At 38.8% G+C, this 16,216-nt stretch overlaps 1 protein-coding gene across 1 annotated transcript; it reads left to right on the top strand.

The window, feature by feature from the left end:
- The first annotated feature begins 11,062 nt into the window (after window positions 1–11,062).
- LOC149029098 (E3 ubiquitin-protein ligase ATL4-like) lies at window positions 11,063–13,071 on the top strand. Its single transcript, XM_089149868.1, has one exon. The coding sequence runs from the start codon at window positions 11,190–11,192 to the stop codon at window positions 12,345–12,347; it is 1,158 nt and encodes a 385-aa protein (XP_089005994.1). The 5' UTR covers window positions 11,063–11,189; the 3' UTR covers window positions 12,348–13,071.
- Window positions 13,072–16,216: the final 3,145 nt, after the last annotated feature.

Genomic DNA, 16,216 nt, shown 5'->3' on the forward strand with positions numbered 1-16,216 from the left:
CCTACGTGCTAAGAAGGCCATATGTTGAGTTGGGAGAAGCCCATGTGAATTTGATGAAGTTTGGGGCTTGATATCCCTAATTTGGCCTTGCTGACATGCTTGGTAGATTGGGTGGTAGACTGGCCAATCGACCAGTCAATCGACCAACCAATCGACCGACAGGGACAGAATCCAAGAAAATCTTCTGTTTAGGGTTTTTAGTGCTCTATTTAAGTAGACTCCATGTCCTTTAGCCCCTTTTGTTTCTAAAACCTATTGTGAATGTGTGAAGCCTCTCTCAAAGCCTCTCCTAGGTGATTTTGAAGAACTCTTGCAAGATCTAAAGTTCCTCCTCTCTTGTTCATCTTCAAGGTTAGCATTCTACCTCTATCTCTTCTTCTTACTGTTCTAGCTTATTGTTTTGATTGAGAAGAAAGCATTACGCTACTGTAATTGTCTATTCTCTAATCTCCTTGTGTCTTAGAGTGAAACCCCATTCACTCTATGCATTCCTTGAAGCCATATGGTGAATATCCTTGATTTTCCTTGTTTCTAAATTGGTTTTGATAGCATGATTCTTTCTTAATGTAGTTTTCCCTTTCTAATCAGTATTAGACATGCTTATTCTTAGTTTTCATTGCTGATCCACTATATTCAATGTCTTTGAATGAATCTCCATTCATTCCATTGATGCTATGATCTTCATGCTTGAATTCTTAGCCATGATTATATGGTATCTTCATGATCATTCCTTTAATCTGATTTTTCTAGCATATTAGATCTGAATTCATGGTAGTATTCATCTCTAATCTATTGCTAATGATCCTCTTGAGTGAATCCTTAATTCTCCTTTGCAACCATGGTTGTTTTCAATGAAAACCATGTTTTTTTATCAAAATAGAAAGTCATGTTTCCAAATTAGAAAGTCTTTGATTTTAATCATGGATGGTGTTTAATCCATGCTAGATAGTCTTAGTATGTCTTTGTGAAGTTCCCCTTCGAATTTTGGAGCAATCGGACTTCAAACGAAGAAGTTATGAACGATTTGGTGTTTGCTGTCAAACACTGTTCATTTGGTCGACTGGGTGGTCGATTGGACCAGTAGACCAACCAATCGACCAAGGCTGACAGTAACTCTATTTTGCTCCGTTTCGACTCCTATCTCTTGGATTTACTTCTTATGACCTATACATGTTTTGTCAAGCTTGTTTAGGTGGTTTTGGTATTGATCTCTAATCTCTCTATTGAAGATTATAACTTTGGATTACGAGGTGAGTATTCCAACTCATAATATGCCTACTTACATGTCTTATTGTAATATGACATGAATGAATGACCTAGCTTTTGCTGTTTATGTGAAACCCAGCCCTAACCTTGACCCGGAAACCTTGTTGTTTGTAGGTCCGATGACCCAAAGTAAAGTAAGAAGTCAGCTTTGGGCCATCCCAGTAGAGGACTTGGTGTCTGGCTTTGAATCCATGAAAGTTGATGATGAGGTTCTATTTATGGAAACTGAATCCTGATGAAGATCTAATTAGTTGATGGACTTGGAGTGCTCTCTATCTTGGTTTGAAGGCATTTCTACCTATTAGGTAAGTCACTTGACTTGTGTGCAAAACCCCTTTAGGTTTGGATTTGATCTGGACCTTCAATTCCCTGTTTTGGCCTTCTTGTCAGGCATTGGTCGACCGATTGGTCGATCGGGGCCAGTCGACCAATCCACTCGACCAATGAGTGCTGTCTTTGGCAATTAGGTTGATTCTTGCTCTATTTAAGTCCAACCTCGAGTCCACTTCGTATTTGCTGCCTCCAAACCCTCTGGAACGAACCAAAGACCTCTGCAAGTCATCTCTCTTGCATCCTTGGTGTTTTCTTGACGGATCTTCGTCGGAACTCTTCTTTTTGCATCAAAAGGTATGTCTACTCTCTCTTCTTCTCCTCCATCTTTGTTTTTCTTTCCTTTTTGAGTTGAGACAGTAGAAGAGATGCTGCATCCTCTGTTGCAAACATCTCTGAACATGTTTTCATGATCATCCTAAGGATTTAAGGCTAGAACAATGATCTTAACCATGATCATTGCAAGCTTTTGAAGGATTCATGATCAAACCATGATTTAATCTCTGTTAATCTTCTGATCTGAATTCTGATCTCTTTGGATCTTCTTTCATTGATCATGTTAGTGGTTAATGGTTGTGTTTTCTTTCCATGATCCATAATCCATAGAATTCTAGTTGTTCTCTTCTACCTTACTATGTGTTCTTCATGATGCATGATAGTTACATATATGGTAGGTTTTATTTCCTTATTTAGATTTATGCTTCTAAGCCTTATTCCATGAAGACCTATGCATGTTTTCATGTTTTCATTACCGAAAGCAATGATCCATCCTCCTATAGTTCTTGTCTTTGTTTTCTATTTCAAATTCATCAAGATCCATGTTTGAGTTAATTATGGTAACTTTTTGTTTCCTAATTTGGATCTTGATACCTTGATTTGATTAGTGTTTTGAGGTCCCCTATATGCTAGAATACTACTGATGTAGTCTACCCCTTGATTAGTACCCTTTTGAACCACCAAATTCGGATTTCATATCTTAAAACTCGATTTTATAGGCTATCGTCTCGCATTGGTCGACTGGACCACTCGACCAATCCACTCGACCAATGAGTACAAAGCAACTCCAGGAATTGGTCCGTTTCGGATGTTTTGATATATTTTCTGTTAGGGATCTTTCCTAATATGTTGTATATACTTGTTTAGGACCTTCTTCTCAAGTTTGCCAAGATCTTACTTGATTTCTTAGGATCCTTTTGCGAGTTATAAAAGGTAAGGATGGTTATTTCCTTAATTACATAGATAGCATGAATCTAGTTTCTATATTGGAATATCATTAATATGTTTCCTAGATTAGATTCTTACAATGATATACTACTGTTGCATAACTTTGATTACAGTAGCATTACTTATTCATATTGAATTGATTCATGTATGATTTACTTACCAATGTTTTACAAGTGATTGTAATACTGATTTCTTTCCATATATGTAGTTACCATATATGTGATGATATGAATTGATGCATGTGTATGCTTACGTATGGTTTGGAAAGGAGAGGTGTCCTTTCGACACTTCTGTCCTTGGACTACTACGGGAATATTATGGGATGTTTCCGGAGATGCCCTCTGGACACCTTCCTAAACTGTTGGATGACATATCTAGGATTGTCTAGTAGTGTTTGGCTAGGATGTCCTGTTATGTCAGACCCTAGTCGGAGGGGTATTGAGACCGAACGACCCGTGGTAGCAATGGGGATTCATGGGCGCTCAAGACCGGTAACCAACCCGTGAGAGGACAGGAATCACATTGTGGGGGCCATTTATTGGTAGGGTTGCATATGATTAGACTTGGGCTCACGGGCGCTTAAGACCGGTAACCAACCCGTGAGAGGACGTGAGAGCTTCCCGTTTACCATATGTGGATGATCAATAGGGTTGATGAGTCCGTAGTCCGAGTTGGTCGGTGCCATAGGATACGCCGACTCTAGTGTGAAGGATACCGGAAAGGATCGTCGGGACGAGGAATGGAAGTATCTGGATCCGACTTGATGTAACTAAGTAGAAGACTTGCATTTGGCTAGGTTTTACCCCGACATGCGCCAAAGTACTTATACCAAATGGTTGTGAGAGAGTGTGTTGACTTAACCCCCTGCCAAGGTTTGTCCTGAGGGATGAAGGACCCATTACCAACCGGCTGCTCAAGACCGGTGAAATGATCCGTGAGAGAATCCAAGATATCTTAAATGGTTGAGGATGTGAGTGGACTTTCCTAAAGAAGTACGGTGCTATGACTTAAAGCATGTCTGCCAATAGAGACCAGCATACATAGAGTTAGATTCATTCATTCATTGTTTGTCTCATATCATATTGCATTTATGTTCGTTCTGGAATCCTGCCATTTATGTTATTATGGATTTTAATTGCCTTACTGGGTTTCTTTGAAACTCATTCCTTTATTGTACAATGTTGTTAGACTATCCTGCAGGTACTGAGTATTATGACGGTCCCTATGAAGAAGCGCAAGGCGAAGAGACATATCTCCAGGAAGGTGATTGCGGTTACCACAATTACTCTGAAGATCCCGCGAGTGGTTATGCTCCGTACGATGCTTAGTCCGACCATTGAGTGGAAGCGTCCTTGTGCTATTGATGAGATCTATACATACAAGGATGTCGTCTATAAAGTGGAGAATAATTTAGTTACCCAATGTACTTGCTACTGGGATTAGATTTTGTCTAGTTTATTCTTTAGAGCTACTTTTCCGCTGGATGTAAAGTGGGATTTTTGCTTCACTTTACTTATCTGTTTGATACTCTGATTATATCTATTATTCTGATTCGTTTATGATTCATTCTTTCATTATTGGATCTATGATTTATCTTCCGCACTCTTGTTATGATTGTTCATGATTATGTTATTGTTTATGTGGGAGGTTGATCACTCGATACCTGATCTTCGGGCTGTGGATCACACTCTCGGGTATGCCAGATAGGGTACCGGCTGGGAGGGCGTGACAGTTTAATTTCCTTTACATCATGATACTTCTGCAACTACAGTAGCTTGTCCATATTGTGAATTACATAGTAGAATTGATTATTAATTATGAGAATGTGATATGGACTATGATGTGGATATGAGTGTGATTATGATATGTATGAAATCATGATGTGATGTGAATGGCTAAGTTGTAGTTGTGGAATGGGGAATGCCCTATTAGTGTTTCTGTCTTTGGACACCAGTGGAGGTGGTATGGGATACTCCTATGGTGCCCCTTGACTCTTTCCCTAACTACTGGTTGACATACTTAGGATTGGTCTAGCAATGTTTGGATAGGAATACCCCTGTTATATCAGACCTGATTCAGAAGGGTATTGAGACCGAACGACCCGTGGCAGCAATGGGGATTTGTGGGAGCTCAAGACCGGTAACCAACCCGTGAGAGGACATGAATCATATTGTGGGGGCCATTTATTGGTAGGGTTGCAAATAGTGGACTTGGGCTCATGGGTGTTCAAGACCGGTAGCCAACCCGTGAGAGGACATGAGAGCTTCCCGTCTATTATTTGTGGATGACCAATAGGGTTGATGAGTCCATAGTCCGGGACTACGCTGACTCTAGTGAGAAGGATGCCAGAAAGGATCGCATGGGGCGAGGAATGGATGTATTTGAACTTGAGTTCATATAACCAAGTAGATAACTTGCATTTGGCTAGGCTTTACCCTGACATGCTCCAGTATTCAGACCAAACGGTGATGTGAGAGAGTGTTGGCCTAAACCCCAGCCAAGCTTATCCGTAAGGTTTCACCAACCGATAGACAGAGTGAGACCTACCCAAAGGAGTATGGTGCTATGACTTAAAGCATGTCTGCCAATAGAGACCAGCATACATATATAGAGTTAGAAGCATATTTGCATTCATTGTTTCATATCATTGCATATATGTTTGTTTGTGAGTGCATGTGAAGATGCTTATTGTGTCTGGATTACTTGCTAAGTTCTTTTGAGCTTACCCTTCGGGGGACTTGTTTTTAGATAACATTGCAAGATCGGAAGAGAACTCGTGCCACAGCACGGAGGACCCTTCCATACATGGTACAGCTCCGGAAGTCATTGGACAAGGTGTTGACCAACGAGGCAGCCAACCCTCAAGTTTGGACTACATTGATGGCTCCTATTGACGGCAGCAGGCATCATCTTGTTCGCCTATGAGATCGTGCACTAGATGCTGATCTGAAGCTTCAAGAGCATAACCCAAAGGTGAAGAAGATGAAGACTGAAGAAGAAGAAGAGCTGACTGAAGACGTGGATTAGATCCTCTTGTTTCTTCTAGACTTTTGTTTTACTTGTATTAGCTTAGAGTTTTACTTTAGATTTCGAACTACCTTCCGCATATGTTGTGGCTATATTTCCGTTATACTCTACAGTTGTCTTTTAATTTGGTATATTGTTATTCCGCACTCTGATATTCTTTAGTGATCCTTCTGAGTCCTTTCTTGACTTTTATTAATAAATACTTGAATACAATGATTTGTTCTTGCTTTTGATTATATTATTGTGTTAAATGGATATGATCGTTCTTAAACATGATCTTCAGGGCTGTGGATCACACACTCGGGTATTCCAGATAGGGTATCGGCTGGGTGGATGTGACATTAGTAGTACTTAAGGGGTTACCTAGCCAACACATCTAAACGCCTAACATTAATGTACTTAGGTCTAAGTGCATACATATATAGGGTCACTAGGGTAATGGGTGAACCCACAACCCTAGTTGGCATATAAGTATAAGAGGACAAAGTCCTACAATTAAGTCCATATATTCACATCATTCTCATATCATAAATCCACAAATTTTGAAAATAGAAACAAACATAAATGATTTTACCTTCCGTTTGTGCAAAATCACACACAATTTATAATAGAATACAAGATATCAACTGATGAATATTTAAATAACACCATCAATCATACAATATATGATTAAATATATTCCTCACATTTTCAAGTTAATAAAGTTCTCCAAAGTCCCAAAATGTTCACTAAAGAGTGTGTAATTAAACCCAAAATAATTCTAGTTACATAAGAAAATGAGTGAGTAATATTGATAATCAATTGTGGTTCAAAAGAGGGCCAAACTACACATCCCGAATATGGCTAGTTAGATAGGTTGACAGGGCCGGTTGCATAGGCTTACAAGGCTAGTTAAACGGTTGGTCAACCTCTTGCCAGACTAGTCATGAGCAAAAACTCCGATTTTGGCTTCGATTCAAAATCAATTGGAAACAGAAGTTTGGGGTCTTTAATTAACAATACTAGGGTCCTCAAAGTACCACCCAATCATCCCAATTATGCCTCAAATGAAAGTCCCAAAATTGGCTCTTCGTGTTTGCCCTCGGACGTCTCAAAGAGGTTAGAATTGATTTTGAATGCAATGATTCGCATAACCAACTCTCAAAAATGTTTGAAGATACAAAGAGAAATAAGGGAGAACATTCAGTACAGCTTAATAACTCCAACAACCAAAACCTACCATTCATTGATAATAACTACCATCAAAACTAGGTTTGAGAAGAGGGTTTTCAAGAACACTCACTTTTCTAAGTGTTATTGTGATGATCAGAGCTTCGATGAGTCACCACACGTGAAGGAATCACCAAACTTTCTTGGGTTTCTCCTCTCCTAGGTCCTGGGGTTTCTCCTCTCCTAGGTCCACAACACCTCTCTAGCATAAATAATGTGTTTATGAGGAGTGGAAACATAAAATAGGATTTTAAAAACATGTTTATTTTCAAAATTTACCCTGAACTGGGCAAGGGGCAGTAGACCCAGCCTGGTCAACTGGCCCTTGAATGCCCCTCATCCAGGGTCTGAATCCGATGATTCTTGGTTGGTTAGAAAGGTATTTCTAGGGCCTATACTTTGGTATATTTACCTTGGCATTTGAGTCTCCTCCATCGGTTTTTGGATGTGCCAAAATCTCATTTTAAAGCCTTCATGACTGACCTTCTTTCTCCTCTTGAATTCTAAGAGAGTGACTGAGTCATCTATAGGGTCATCCACTACTATGGGGTCCATTCCAAACCTCTGAGCTTGACTCGAATTGTCCACAGTTGTCGTGTACTCAAATTCCGAGTTTGCAGTCCTGAAACCATCTGTTAAAGGGTCAGAAATTCAGGAGATTTCACATTTTCCATGGTGGATACGACTCTCTTGCTAGCTTCCTTTGTGGATCATAGTTCTTGTCAAAATAGATTTATTGTTGGGGAACCCGTGTGTGATTTGCTGGGCCTTTCCTACTATTGAGTATTGACTGGGTTTCGCGTTGTTCTTCACTCGAGGTCAAACCATTGTATAGCCAAGTTGGCCCGGGTCAATTGGTTCAAGTGCTAATACAGGGCAAAGCCCAATTTAGTATAATAGACCATAAAAATGCCTAAACTAATAGAATCTATTTAGTATAATAGATCATAAACATGCTTTAACCAATAGAATCTTCTTCTTTTTTTATCATTAACTATGCGTCCTTAGTTGGTTCTTTTTGAATACCACTGAGGAGCTAAATACAAAATGTAAATTTGCGTTATCCAGCTTTTGCCCTCATGGCTCAATTACTAGTTCGATTCTACTAACAAAATTGCTTACGAAATCAAGCCTTTCAGCTGGTCTAAGAAGTCATTTGTCAACTTGATTAATAAATTGTCTGGTGCTTCGACGTTATCATTTGTGCACAGCATGGAGTGATTGACTCAACCATATCTATTCAAATCTAAACACCAGGGAGTCTCAAAACCTATTGCTTTCCTCTCTCATTTTCATGGGAACTATTTATCTTTGTGGGCCACTTTACACATCGATCAGATATGGCATTTTTATCGCGTGGTACTCTCTGATAGTATTCAAATTTCTTTTTTGGGCCCTTTGTTCATATTTTTTATAAATAATAATTGAAACTTTGAAAAACTATCTTATTCATGTCTCAATGTAGCTCAAGTGATACTATCACTGGATAACAACGATTAATTTCATATATTTCATATGAACTAAGGGTAAATTTGTCAAAAAGAAAATGAAAGGATACCATCAGGATTGTATTATAGGAGCAAATTACATATACATCTTTTGGTTTACATATTATTCTTAAGTTTATACTCTCTATAATTTATTATGTGATAAATACTTCTTGTGCAAAATTTTACTGGAAAAATACATATTTACCTTGCTAAATCTTTTTATAAGTGAAAAAAAATTTAAACAATACTTGAAAAATCAGTCATGGTTATTTTTCAGTCTTCCCTCTTCTATCTTTCTCCTTGAAAGTTGAAACAAAATTGAGGGTAGAGGAGCGTAGTATGAAAAATATAATAAATGTTGGTCATCAGTTAATTCTATTATTTTAATAGTGGGAGACGTCTTTGATATATAATCTGAAATAAATGGGTGTGAACGTGGTAAAATGAATTATAAAAAGCGTAAATGTAATAATTTGTACACTTAGGGAATGCATATGTAATATATTCATATTGTAATGATTTCATGTATGGCGATATTCAATTTGATACTACGCTCCAAATCCACGATGGCCAGACTTATCTAAGTATGTAATTAATTTAATTCTATTTTAGCTAAAAAGATTTTTGCATTCGGAGATGTTACAAACACTAGCTTCAAACCTACAAAAATTGTGCGGGCCATGGGCTACCGAACAGCAAGGTTTAAAGTATCGGTATCGAGTATCGTATCGGTCAAGTGATTTTAAGAGATGTATCGTCCTGTATCGAGTATTGTATCGCTCTAGCTAATGTATTTTAATGTAATTCAATGGAGAGACATATCGTATCGATTGGGTCAAATATGGATACGTATCGGCTAGTATCGTATGGTATCGTGAAATACTTTAAACCTTGCCGAAGAGTCAACAGCATATTTTTGAATACACTGAATCGAGCAAGAACCAAAAGAAAGACTCAATTAATTCACTTTAAACTCTATAAATGTGTACGCAAAATCTTAATCTTTTCAAACATAGGCACTCTAAGAGAGAGAGAGAAAGTAGAAATAACAAGGAAAGAATGGAATGGAGTGTGACATTGACACTCCCTTAGTTTAGTTATGATATGATATTTTGTTTACCAAATACAAAAGGTATGATATTTTCAATTGTTTTGGAAAGTTTGGTGGTATTTTCCTCCCTTTGTGGTCAGAAAAGGTGATGAAATCAAAATTAAATTTTAGTGAATTGATCCTATATTCAACTATGACGTCAATGAGAAAAAGTTTTCCACCATGAAGATTCGTCACATTTGGCTAGGGTTTACAAATGTATATAAGATTTTGATATATTCTTTATGATCCCTTTTGTATTTTATGATAACATCCCAATTTTTGCAAACAGTTTCCTTAAAAATAGACCCAAATGGGACTTCTATCAGTGTTTACAAGTGAAACAAGACCCTTTTTTAGTTTCTCTGGGACATTCTCTTGAAAATTTCTATTTTTAAAAAATTAATTTTTAGAAGTAGGCCACGTTTAAGGGTGCTAATTTATACTATGTACCATTTATCAAAATCAAAGATATGTTTACTTATACTGTATCATATGGTTCCACATTAATATGGTACAGTATTGATACGACATAGCTAAATGGCACAATAAAAAGATGGACAAGACGATATAATGAACCATACCCTAGGGCTATGATACCGAATATCAAAACAATTTTGTATCGAATAAATATCGTAAGATAATGGCATATACTTATACTCTTTAGTATTGGTACGATATACAAAGTAAACTTATTCGGTACTGTACTAAATATCGATTTTGTACCAATTATGTTTGACACAGTTATGGAGTGTCTATACTTTTCACTGAATATCTTGTGAGAATCTGAATCACCTCATTTGATCCAGAGTAAAGTTAGCTCCCTAACTGATTTTTACCACAAAAATAAGGTGGGGCTCACTGGTTAAACCATTTTCATCCATTTTTAATATTTATCAAGGAAGCCCCACCTTCATTTTGCAACATCCTTAAAAATTTCTCTTTTAAAAGATCATAATGCTAAAATTGTATATTTTTTTCTTTTTTAATAATTAAGATCATTTTTTAATAAACTAACTAAATTAATAATGTTTACGTAGGATTTGTAGACTCGTAAAAACTCATATCTCTTAGTGAAGAAGTTGCGTGTTCGACCTTTGTGGGAAGTCATATGTAATACCTCCATCCCTAATATATATAAATTTCCTGCTAAAAAATACTATCCACTCCTTCCACCGGTTCAACTTGGTAATGAGCACCGTTCAAATCTCCCCCCTCTCCAAGTAATAAATTTTTTTTTAAATAAATAAATAAACATATGTAATAAATTCTCGTTTTTTTAAGAAAACAACAGGTGATTAATTGCTCCTTATCACTTTACCGTAAACAGCTTACCCCCAAAAAATAATAATAATACCCAAGAAAATATAATAATAATTTGATTTACCGGATAAAACACACGACTTGGGCGGAAGTCAGAAGTGGAAGACAATTTAAAACCTTTCCCCAAATCCAGTGATAGACCATCTATTCCATGGACGAGTGGTTTTGCTAATCTCTCTTTCTGTAACAAGTCGTAGAGACCAAAGGAAAAAAATATAGAAAGAACGGATATGAGAAGAAGGTTGGATCTTTTGCCCCAGCCGCCGCCGCCTCATCCATTGCCGGCGTTAATCGGAGGTGAATTTGCAGACACTGTTGGTGGTGGTGATAGCGGTGGTGGTGGTGGTGCTGCTGTTTCGTCGCCGACGTCGCCATCGAGAGATAATATGGTACCAAGCCTTCTCATAATCGCTCTCATCTTGATCGCCGTGTTTGTCTTCTCCGTCATTCTCCACCTCCTGCTCCGCCACCTGAGCTGCTGTTGCTGCTGCAGCAACAGCAGCAGGTCTTCCTCTGGAAATCACGAGACGGTCACCGATCACTCACATCCCTCTCATCGCATCTCAAGTAAACGCGTTTCTCCCGATTCCCAGTCCTTGATTGACTCACTCCCTCTCTTCTCCTTTGACTCGGTCAGCGGGCTCAAAAACTCATCCACCGTTGATTGCGCCGTCTGTCTATCCAAATTCGAGCAGCACGATCTTCTCCGTTTGCTTCCACTTTGCTGTCACGCGTTTCACGCTGGCTGCATAGACACGTGGCTTATGTCTTGCCATACTTGCCCTCTCTGTCGATCGACTATCGAGGTGGATGAATCGGAAGAGATGTCGAAGCTTTCGTCGTCTTTGTCGTCCGCCGGCAATAGTTTCCGGTTAGAGATTGGAAGCTTCAGTGAACAGAGAACTGTTTCTGTTTCCGATTCCGGTGGGCTCCCCAGCACTCGTAGGTCCTATTCCATGGGATCATTCGAATACGTGGTGGAGGAAAACTCTCAAGTGGTGGTGGTGGTGGAGCCCATGCACACAGGAGGAGTTTCCGATTCCAACCTTGGACTGAAGGATAAAGACGGCGAGGAATCTCCGGCGACAAATGTGCTGGTTCCTGAACCATCGGGATCTCATCAGGTGGCGGCTGAAGTTGCTGCCGGCAGTAGGAGGTCTTCGTTTAACGATTACATGGATAGATTAGTCTTAGTCTCATCGACGCCATCGTCGTTCTCTTCTCGTTCTTTCTCAGTTCGATTTTCAGGGAGAATTTTCACCGGAAATAGTAGTCGCCGAAGAGAAGGAACTGTTGAGGGCACTGCTGAGACCGGGAGTTGGGATTTGGAAGGAAATTGGATCACTGAAGAAATGAGTGGCTTCCTTCGGTGGTTGTCCGGGGTATGACTGGGAATTTGGGCTAATGAATGGGGTAGTTTTGCCAACAAAACAAATAATATCCTCAAGTGGGGAAAGCTGAGGTGACGACACAATGCAAACGTATTGATGATGATTCAATGAGATTGGATACTCTAATTACTAAAATACCCTTAAGCGTGAAGAGTGCGCCAAACTTCATTGATTGGAAGAATAAAAAAAAAAGTATTTTCGTGAGTTTTTCAGTTTTGACTTTCGAGACCTCAAGTCCATCCACTTGATGAAGAATGAAGTTTTGCAGTCAGGAGGGATTTCTGTTAATAAATTTCCATCAGGAAATTGTACCCCAAAAAATTATCTTCGTCAAGAAAAACTGTTAGTAAATGTTCACCACCAACCCTGTTGCTCCAAGTTGTGGTTAATGATTTGCTATCTGATTGATTGTTAAGTGTTAGTGTGTAAAAGAGTGCTAGTGTGGAAAAGCTTATTTTTTTCTTTCAAAACTGTTGAAATATACAATATATTATAATAGTGTTGGTAAATAATTACAAAGATGAAAAGCAAAGAGCCACAAGCGTAAGAATCACCTTCCATGAATTTCTTCCTGCACAAAGACGCTGAAATCGCTACAATAAAAATGTTGGATCCAAGAGAATCTCCTCATCCACCAGCACTAGTGAAGCTAAGAGATCAGCACTATGATTCATTTCTTGCACTTGATGAACAATAAAACCCTTCGTGAACCCAACATATAAGTTCCAGACATCTTCCAATATCCACATAACATACTTAAGAGAGTCAATTGCATACCGAAATCGTTTAACCGTACCGAACCGTGCCATCTAAAACCGCACTGTACCGCATCGTTCAAAATTCAATACGGTATGTACCGAACTGAATTTTGAAATTTGGTATTGTACAGTACCGGTTTCAAGTACTCATATCGTCGGTATATACTGAAACCGTACGAAATTGGTACCGTACTAAATTAAGAGATATAAATGTAATTTTACAACTAAAACACTTTGCCTTTACCCTTTCCCTAATTCTTTATTTTAGTCTTTTGTTTCGTCCTTCACTCCTCTTCTTAGATTTACTTGCTTTGTTTCTGTTAATATCAGATTCTATCGATTGTTTGACTGCATTTTCATTAAGATCTTAATGAACTAATAATAAAAGTGGCATGGGTTCATTCGTACCAAAATTGTACTGACTAGTTACTATGTTTAAACCATTTTCCTGCACTGATTTAATTTCGAAACTGTATTGAAATGTTTTTGTAAACATGAATACCGTACAGTACCATGTAAATTCGGTACGATACAGTTCTGGTTTTCGGTATTCAAAGTTGGTACCGTACCCAAACCGTACTGAATTATCGAAATCGTAGGGATTGACACCCTTAAACATACTAAGAAATAGTAGCCTTCCTCTCTACCACCTGTGCCACCCAAGTGGAGTTTGTCCACACCACCATGCAATTCCACACTAGTTGCCTTGGATTCTTAAGCCCACACTGTACCCAAGAAGTTCGCAGGCAAGCACTGTCACACCCCACCTAGCCGGATCCGGTCATACCTGAATACCTGTGGGGGTGATACATTGCAAGATCTAGGTTCAGTGATAATTCCATACAATATATGATAAAGTATAATTAAATGGGCAGGAAATAAAACTAGTTCAAGTATTAATTATCAAGAATGAAAAAGAAAGAATTACAATAGTCCAAAACTTTCAATCAAAACCAAACACCAGAGTTCTAAGAAAAGAAAGAATGTCTAAGTCTGCAGCGAAAAATCATCAAAGGAAACTCTAAGGAAAGATAACTCCATAAGAGCAATCCTGACACGAACATGAAGCGTCATGTGCTTCCACTTCTCCAATTACGCCGTCCTGATAGCCACTTGACAAAGAATCCTCAATGAAAGTGGGTTTCTCATAACATATAATGAAGTCTATAGAAACAAACAAAATAAAGGAATGAGTTCATAGAACTCAATGAGGTAACTAACTTTCACATCATATATTCATCAAATTTCCTTATCATAATTTATAAGACAATCATGTATTTGATAATATAAATAAACAAATGCATGGTGGTGATGATATGAGGTTCCTAACTCTATAATGTAGTCTCTTTGGTAAGCACGCATTAAGTGTAAACATCAATCTCCTTTGGGTGGTCTTAGTCACTCTCCCTCAACAAGAGACGTCTATTGGGTTCTCCACGGTTGTTGGGTAAAGTCTTGTCGAACTATGGTTGGGGTATAGGTCACCACTCTCTCACATCACCATTTGGTATGAGATTTGGCGCATGTTAAGGATAAACCTAAGCCCAGTGCAAGGTCATATGGTCTCGTACTACATATGGTCCGGATATCTCCTCTCATGCCTAGTGCCCTTTTGGTTCAATACCTTCCCACCTATGAATGGAATCCTCAATGGGAGGCATTTGTTGGACCTTATTCCTTAACCCAGTGGTCATCCACATATAATGAACATGATGCTCTCCATGTCCTCTCATGGGTTGGTTACCAGTCTTGAGTGCCCAAGAGCACTTATCTATTATATGCAATCCTACCTCTCTATGATGATAGTTGGCCTGTAACAACCCCCGTATTTCTAACCTGAGATCCGTATTGCAGGTCCGAGAACCCAAAGGTCTAGTCGGGTAAGTTTGTGGAGTGTCCAGATAGAAGTCCATGATCCATACCCTGAACCCATGGATCTGGATCCTTTGTCTGAAGAGCCTGCCTTGCTTGGTAGTTGGTCTTTTGGAAGACAAGTGTTGTTCGGAGATGTCCGAAATGAAGGTAAGATCTCCCCCATCTCTTCTTTAGGGCTAGGATGTACTTGGATATCAACCCCCTATCAAAAGCACCCTTGTATGGCAAATTACATGGGGGCGGTTGCTAGTGGCGGTCGATCAAACCAAGCGACCGCCTGGAGCGACCGCCCGGTTTGTTTTTGGTGTTTTTGCCCTATTTTGCCCCCTGACTTCTATAAAAGGTAACCCTCGTCCAAGTAACGAATATTTTATTCGTGGTTGCTAAATTTGGAGGTTAGACGGTTGCGGGGAAGTTTCGAAAGTGAATCTGAAGTGCTGGCAGTGACCTGGAGATCAGTCCTTCCCTTTTTCTGGCTTTCTGAAGTGAGGTAATGAATTCACCTTTTATTCTTTAGCCTCTTTGTCTGTTATTTTAGTGTTAACCCATCCCCTCATCATGGTGGTTACCCTCTTTGATCATTGTGACTCTCTTTCCAATCTACTTGAGGTGATTTATCCGAAAACGAAACCCTGCTTTCGTGAAAAGGATAATCCAGTCAAGGGGAGAGTTCTGGGTAACCCAATGATGGTAATTGTTAGGATTTCATTCACCCTTTGGCTTTGGGAGTATTAGATTTGAGACTTAGGCCATGATAACTTGAAATCCGGATTGAAAACGAGTGATCAGAAGCCTGAGTTTCGGATTGAAACTCTCTGTTTTTGGGGCGGTCACTAGTGGCGGTCGCTCAACTTAAGTGACCGGCCCGAGCGACCGGCTGGTAAACAGTGACCAAATGACTTTTGGTTCTGATTCTCTTTGATTCAATTAACTCATATAATATTGTAACATTGTGTTTAGGTATACTCTGTTTGAAAAGAAAGACTTGTAATAGTTAACAGATCTCTTTTTACGGACAGTTTACTTATATGCAGGTAAGGACAACCTATCCTATCTTTTGAATAGACTTGAAATATGCTAATCTAGTGTCTATTAGAATTAGTGTTTCTATATATATGCTGCTGTATTCACTTCATATAGATTAATCTTGTTATATTACTGCTGTTTGTCTTGTTTACATATATATTGTGTTGATTATGAATGTTATGTATTGATGATGGTTAGTATATGGTT

The sequence above is a fragment of the Hakea prostrata genome, chromosome 1 (assembly GCF_041222555.1).
Source record: "Hakea prostrata isolate BN-2017 chromosome 1, UWA_Hpros_2, whole genome shotgun sequence".
Taxonomy (NCBI): domain Eukaryota; kingdom Viridiplantae; phylum Streptophyta; class Magnoliopsida; order Proteales; family Proteaceae; genus Hakea; species Hakea prostrata.

What these genes read in the sequence shown, in the direction of transcription:
- LOC149029098 (XM_089149868.1), top strand. Translation starts at nt 11,190, where the DNA reads ATGAGAAGAAGGTTGGATCTTTTGCCCCAGCCGCCGCCGCCTCATCCA.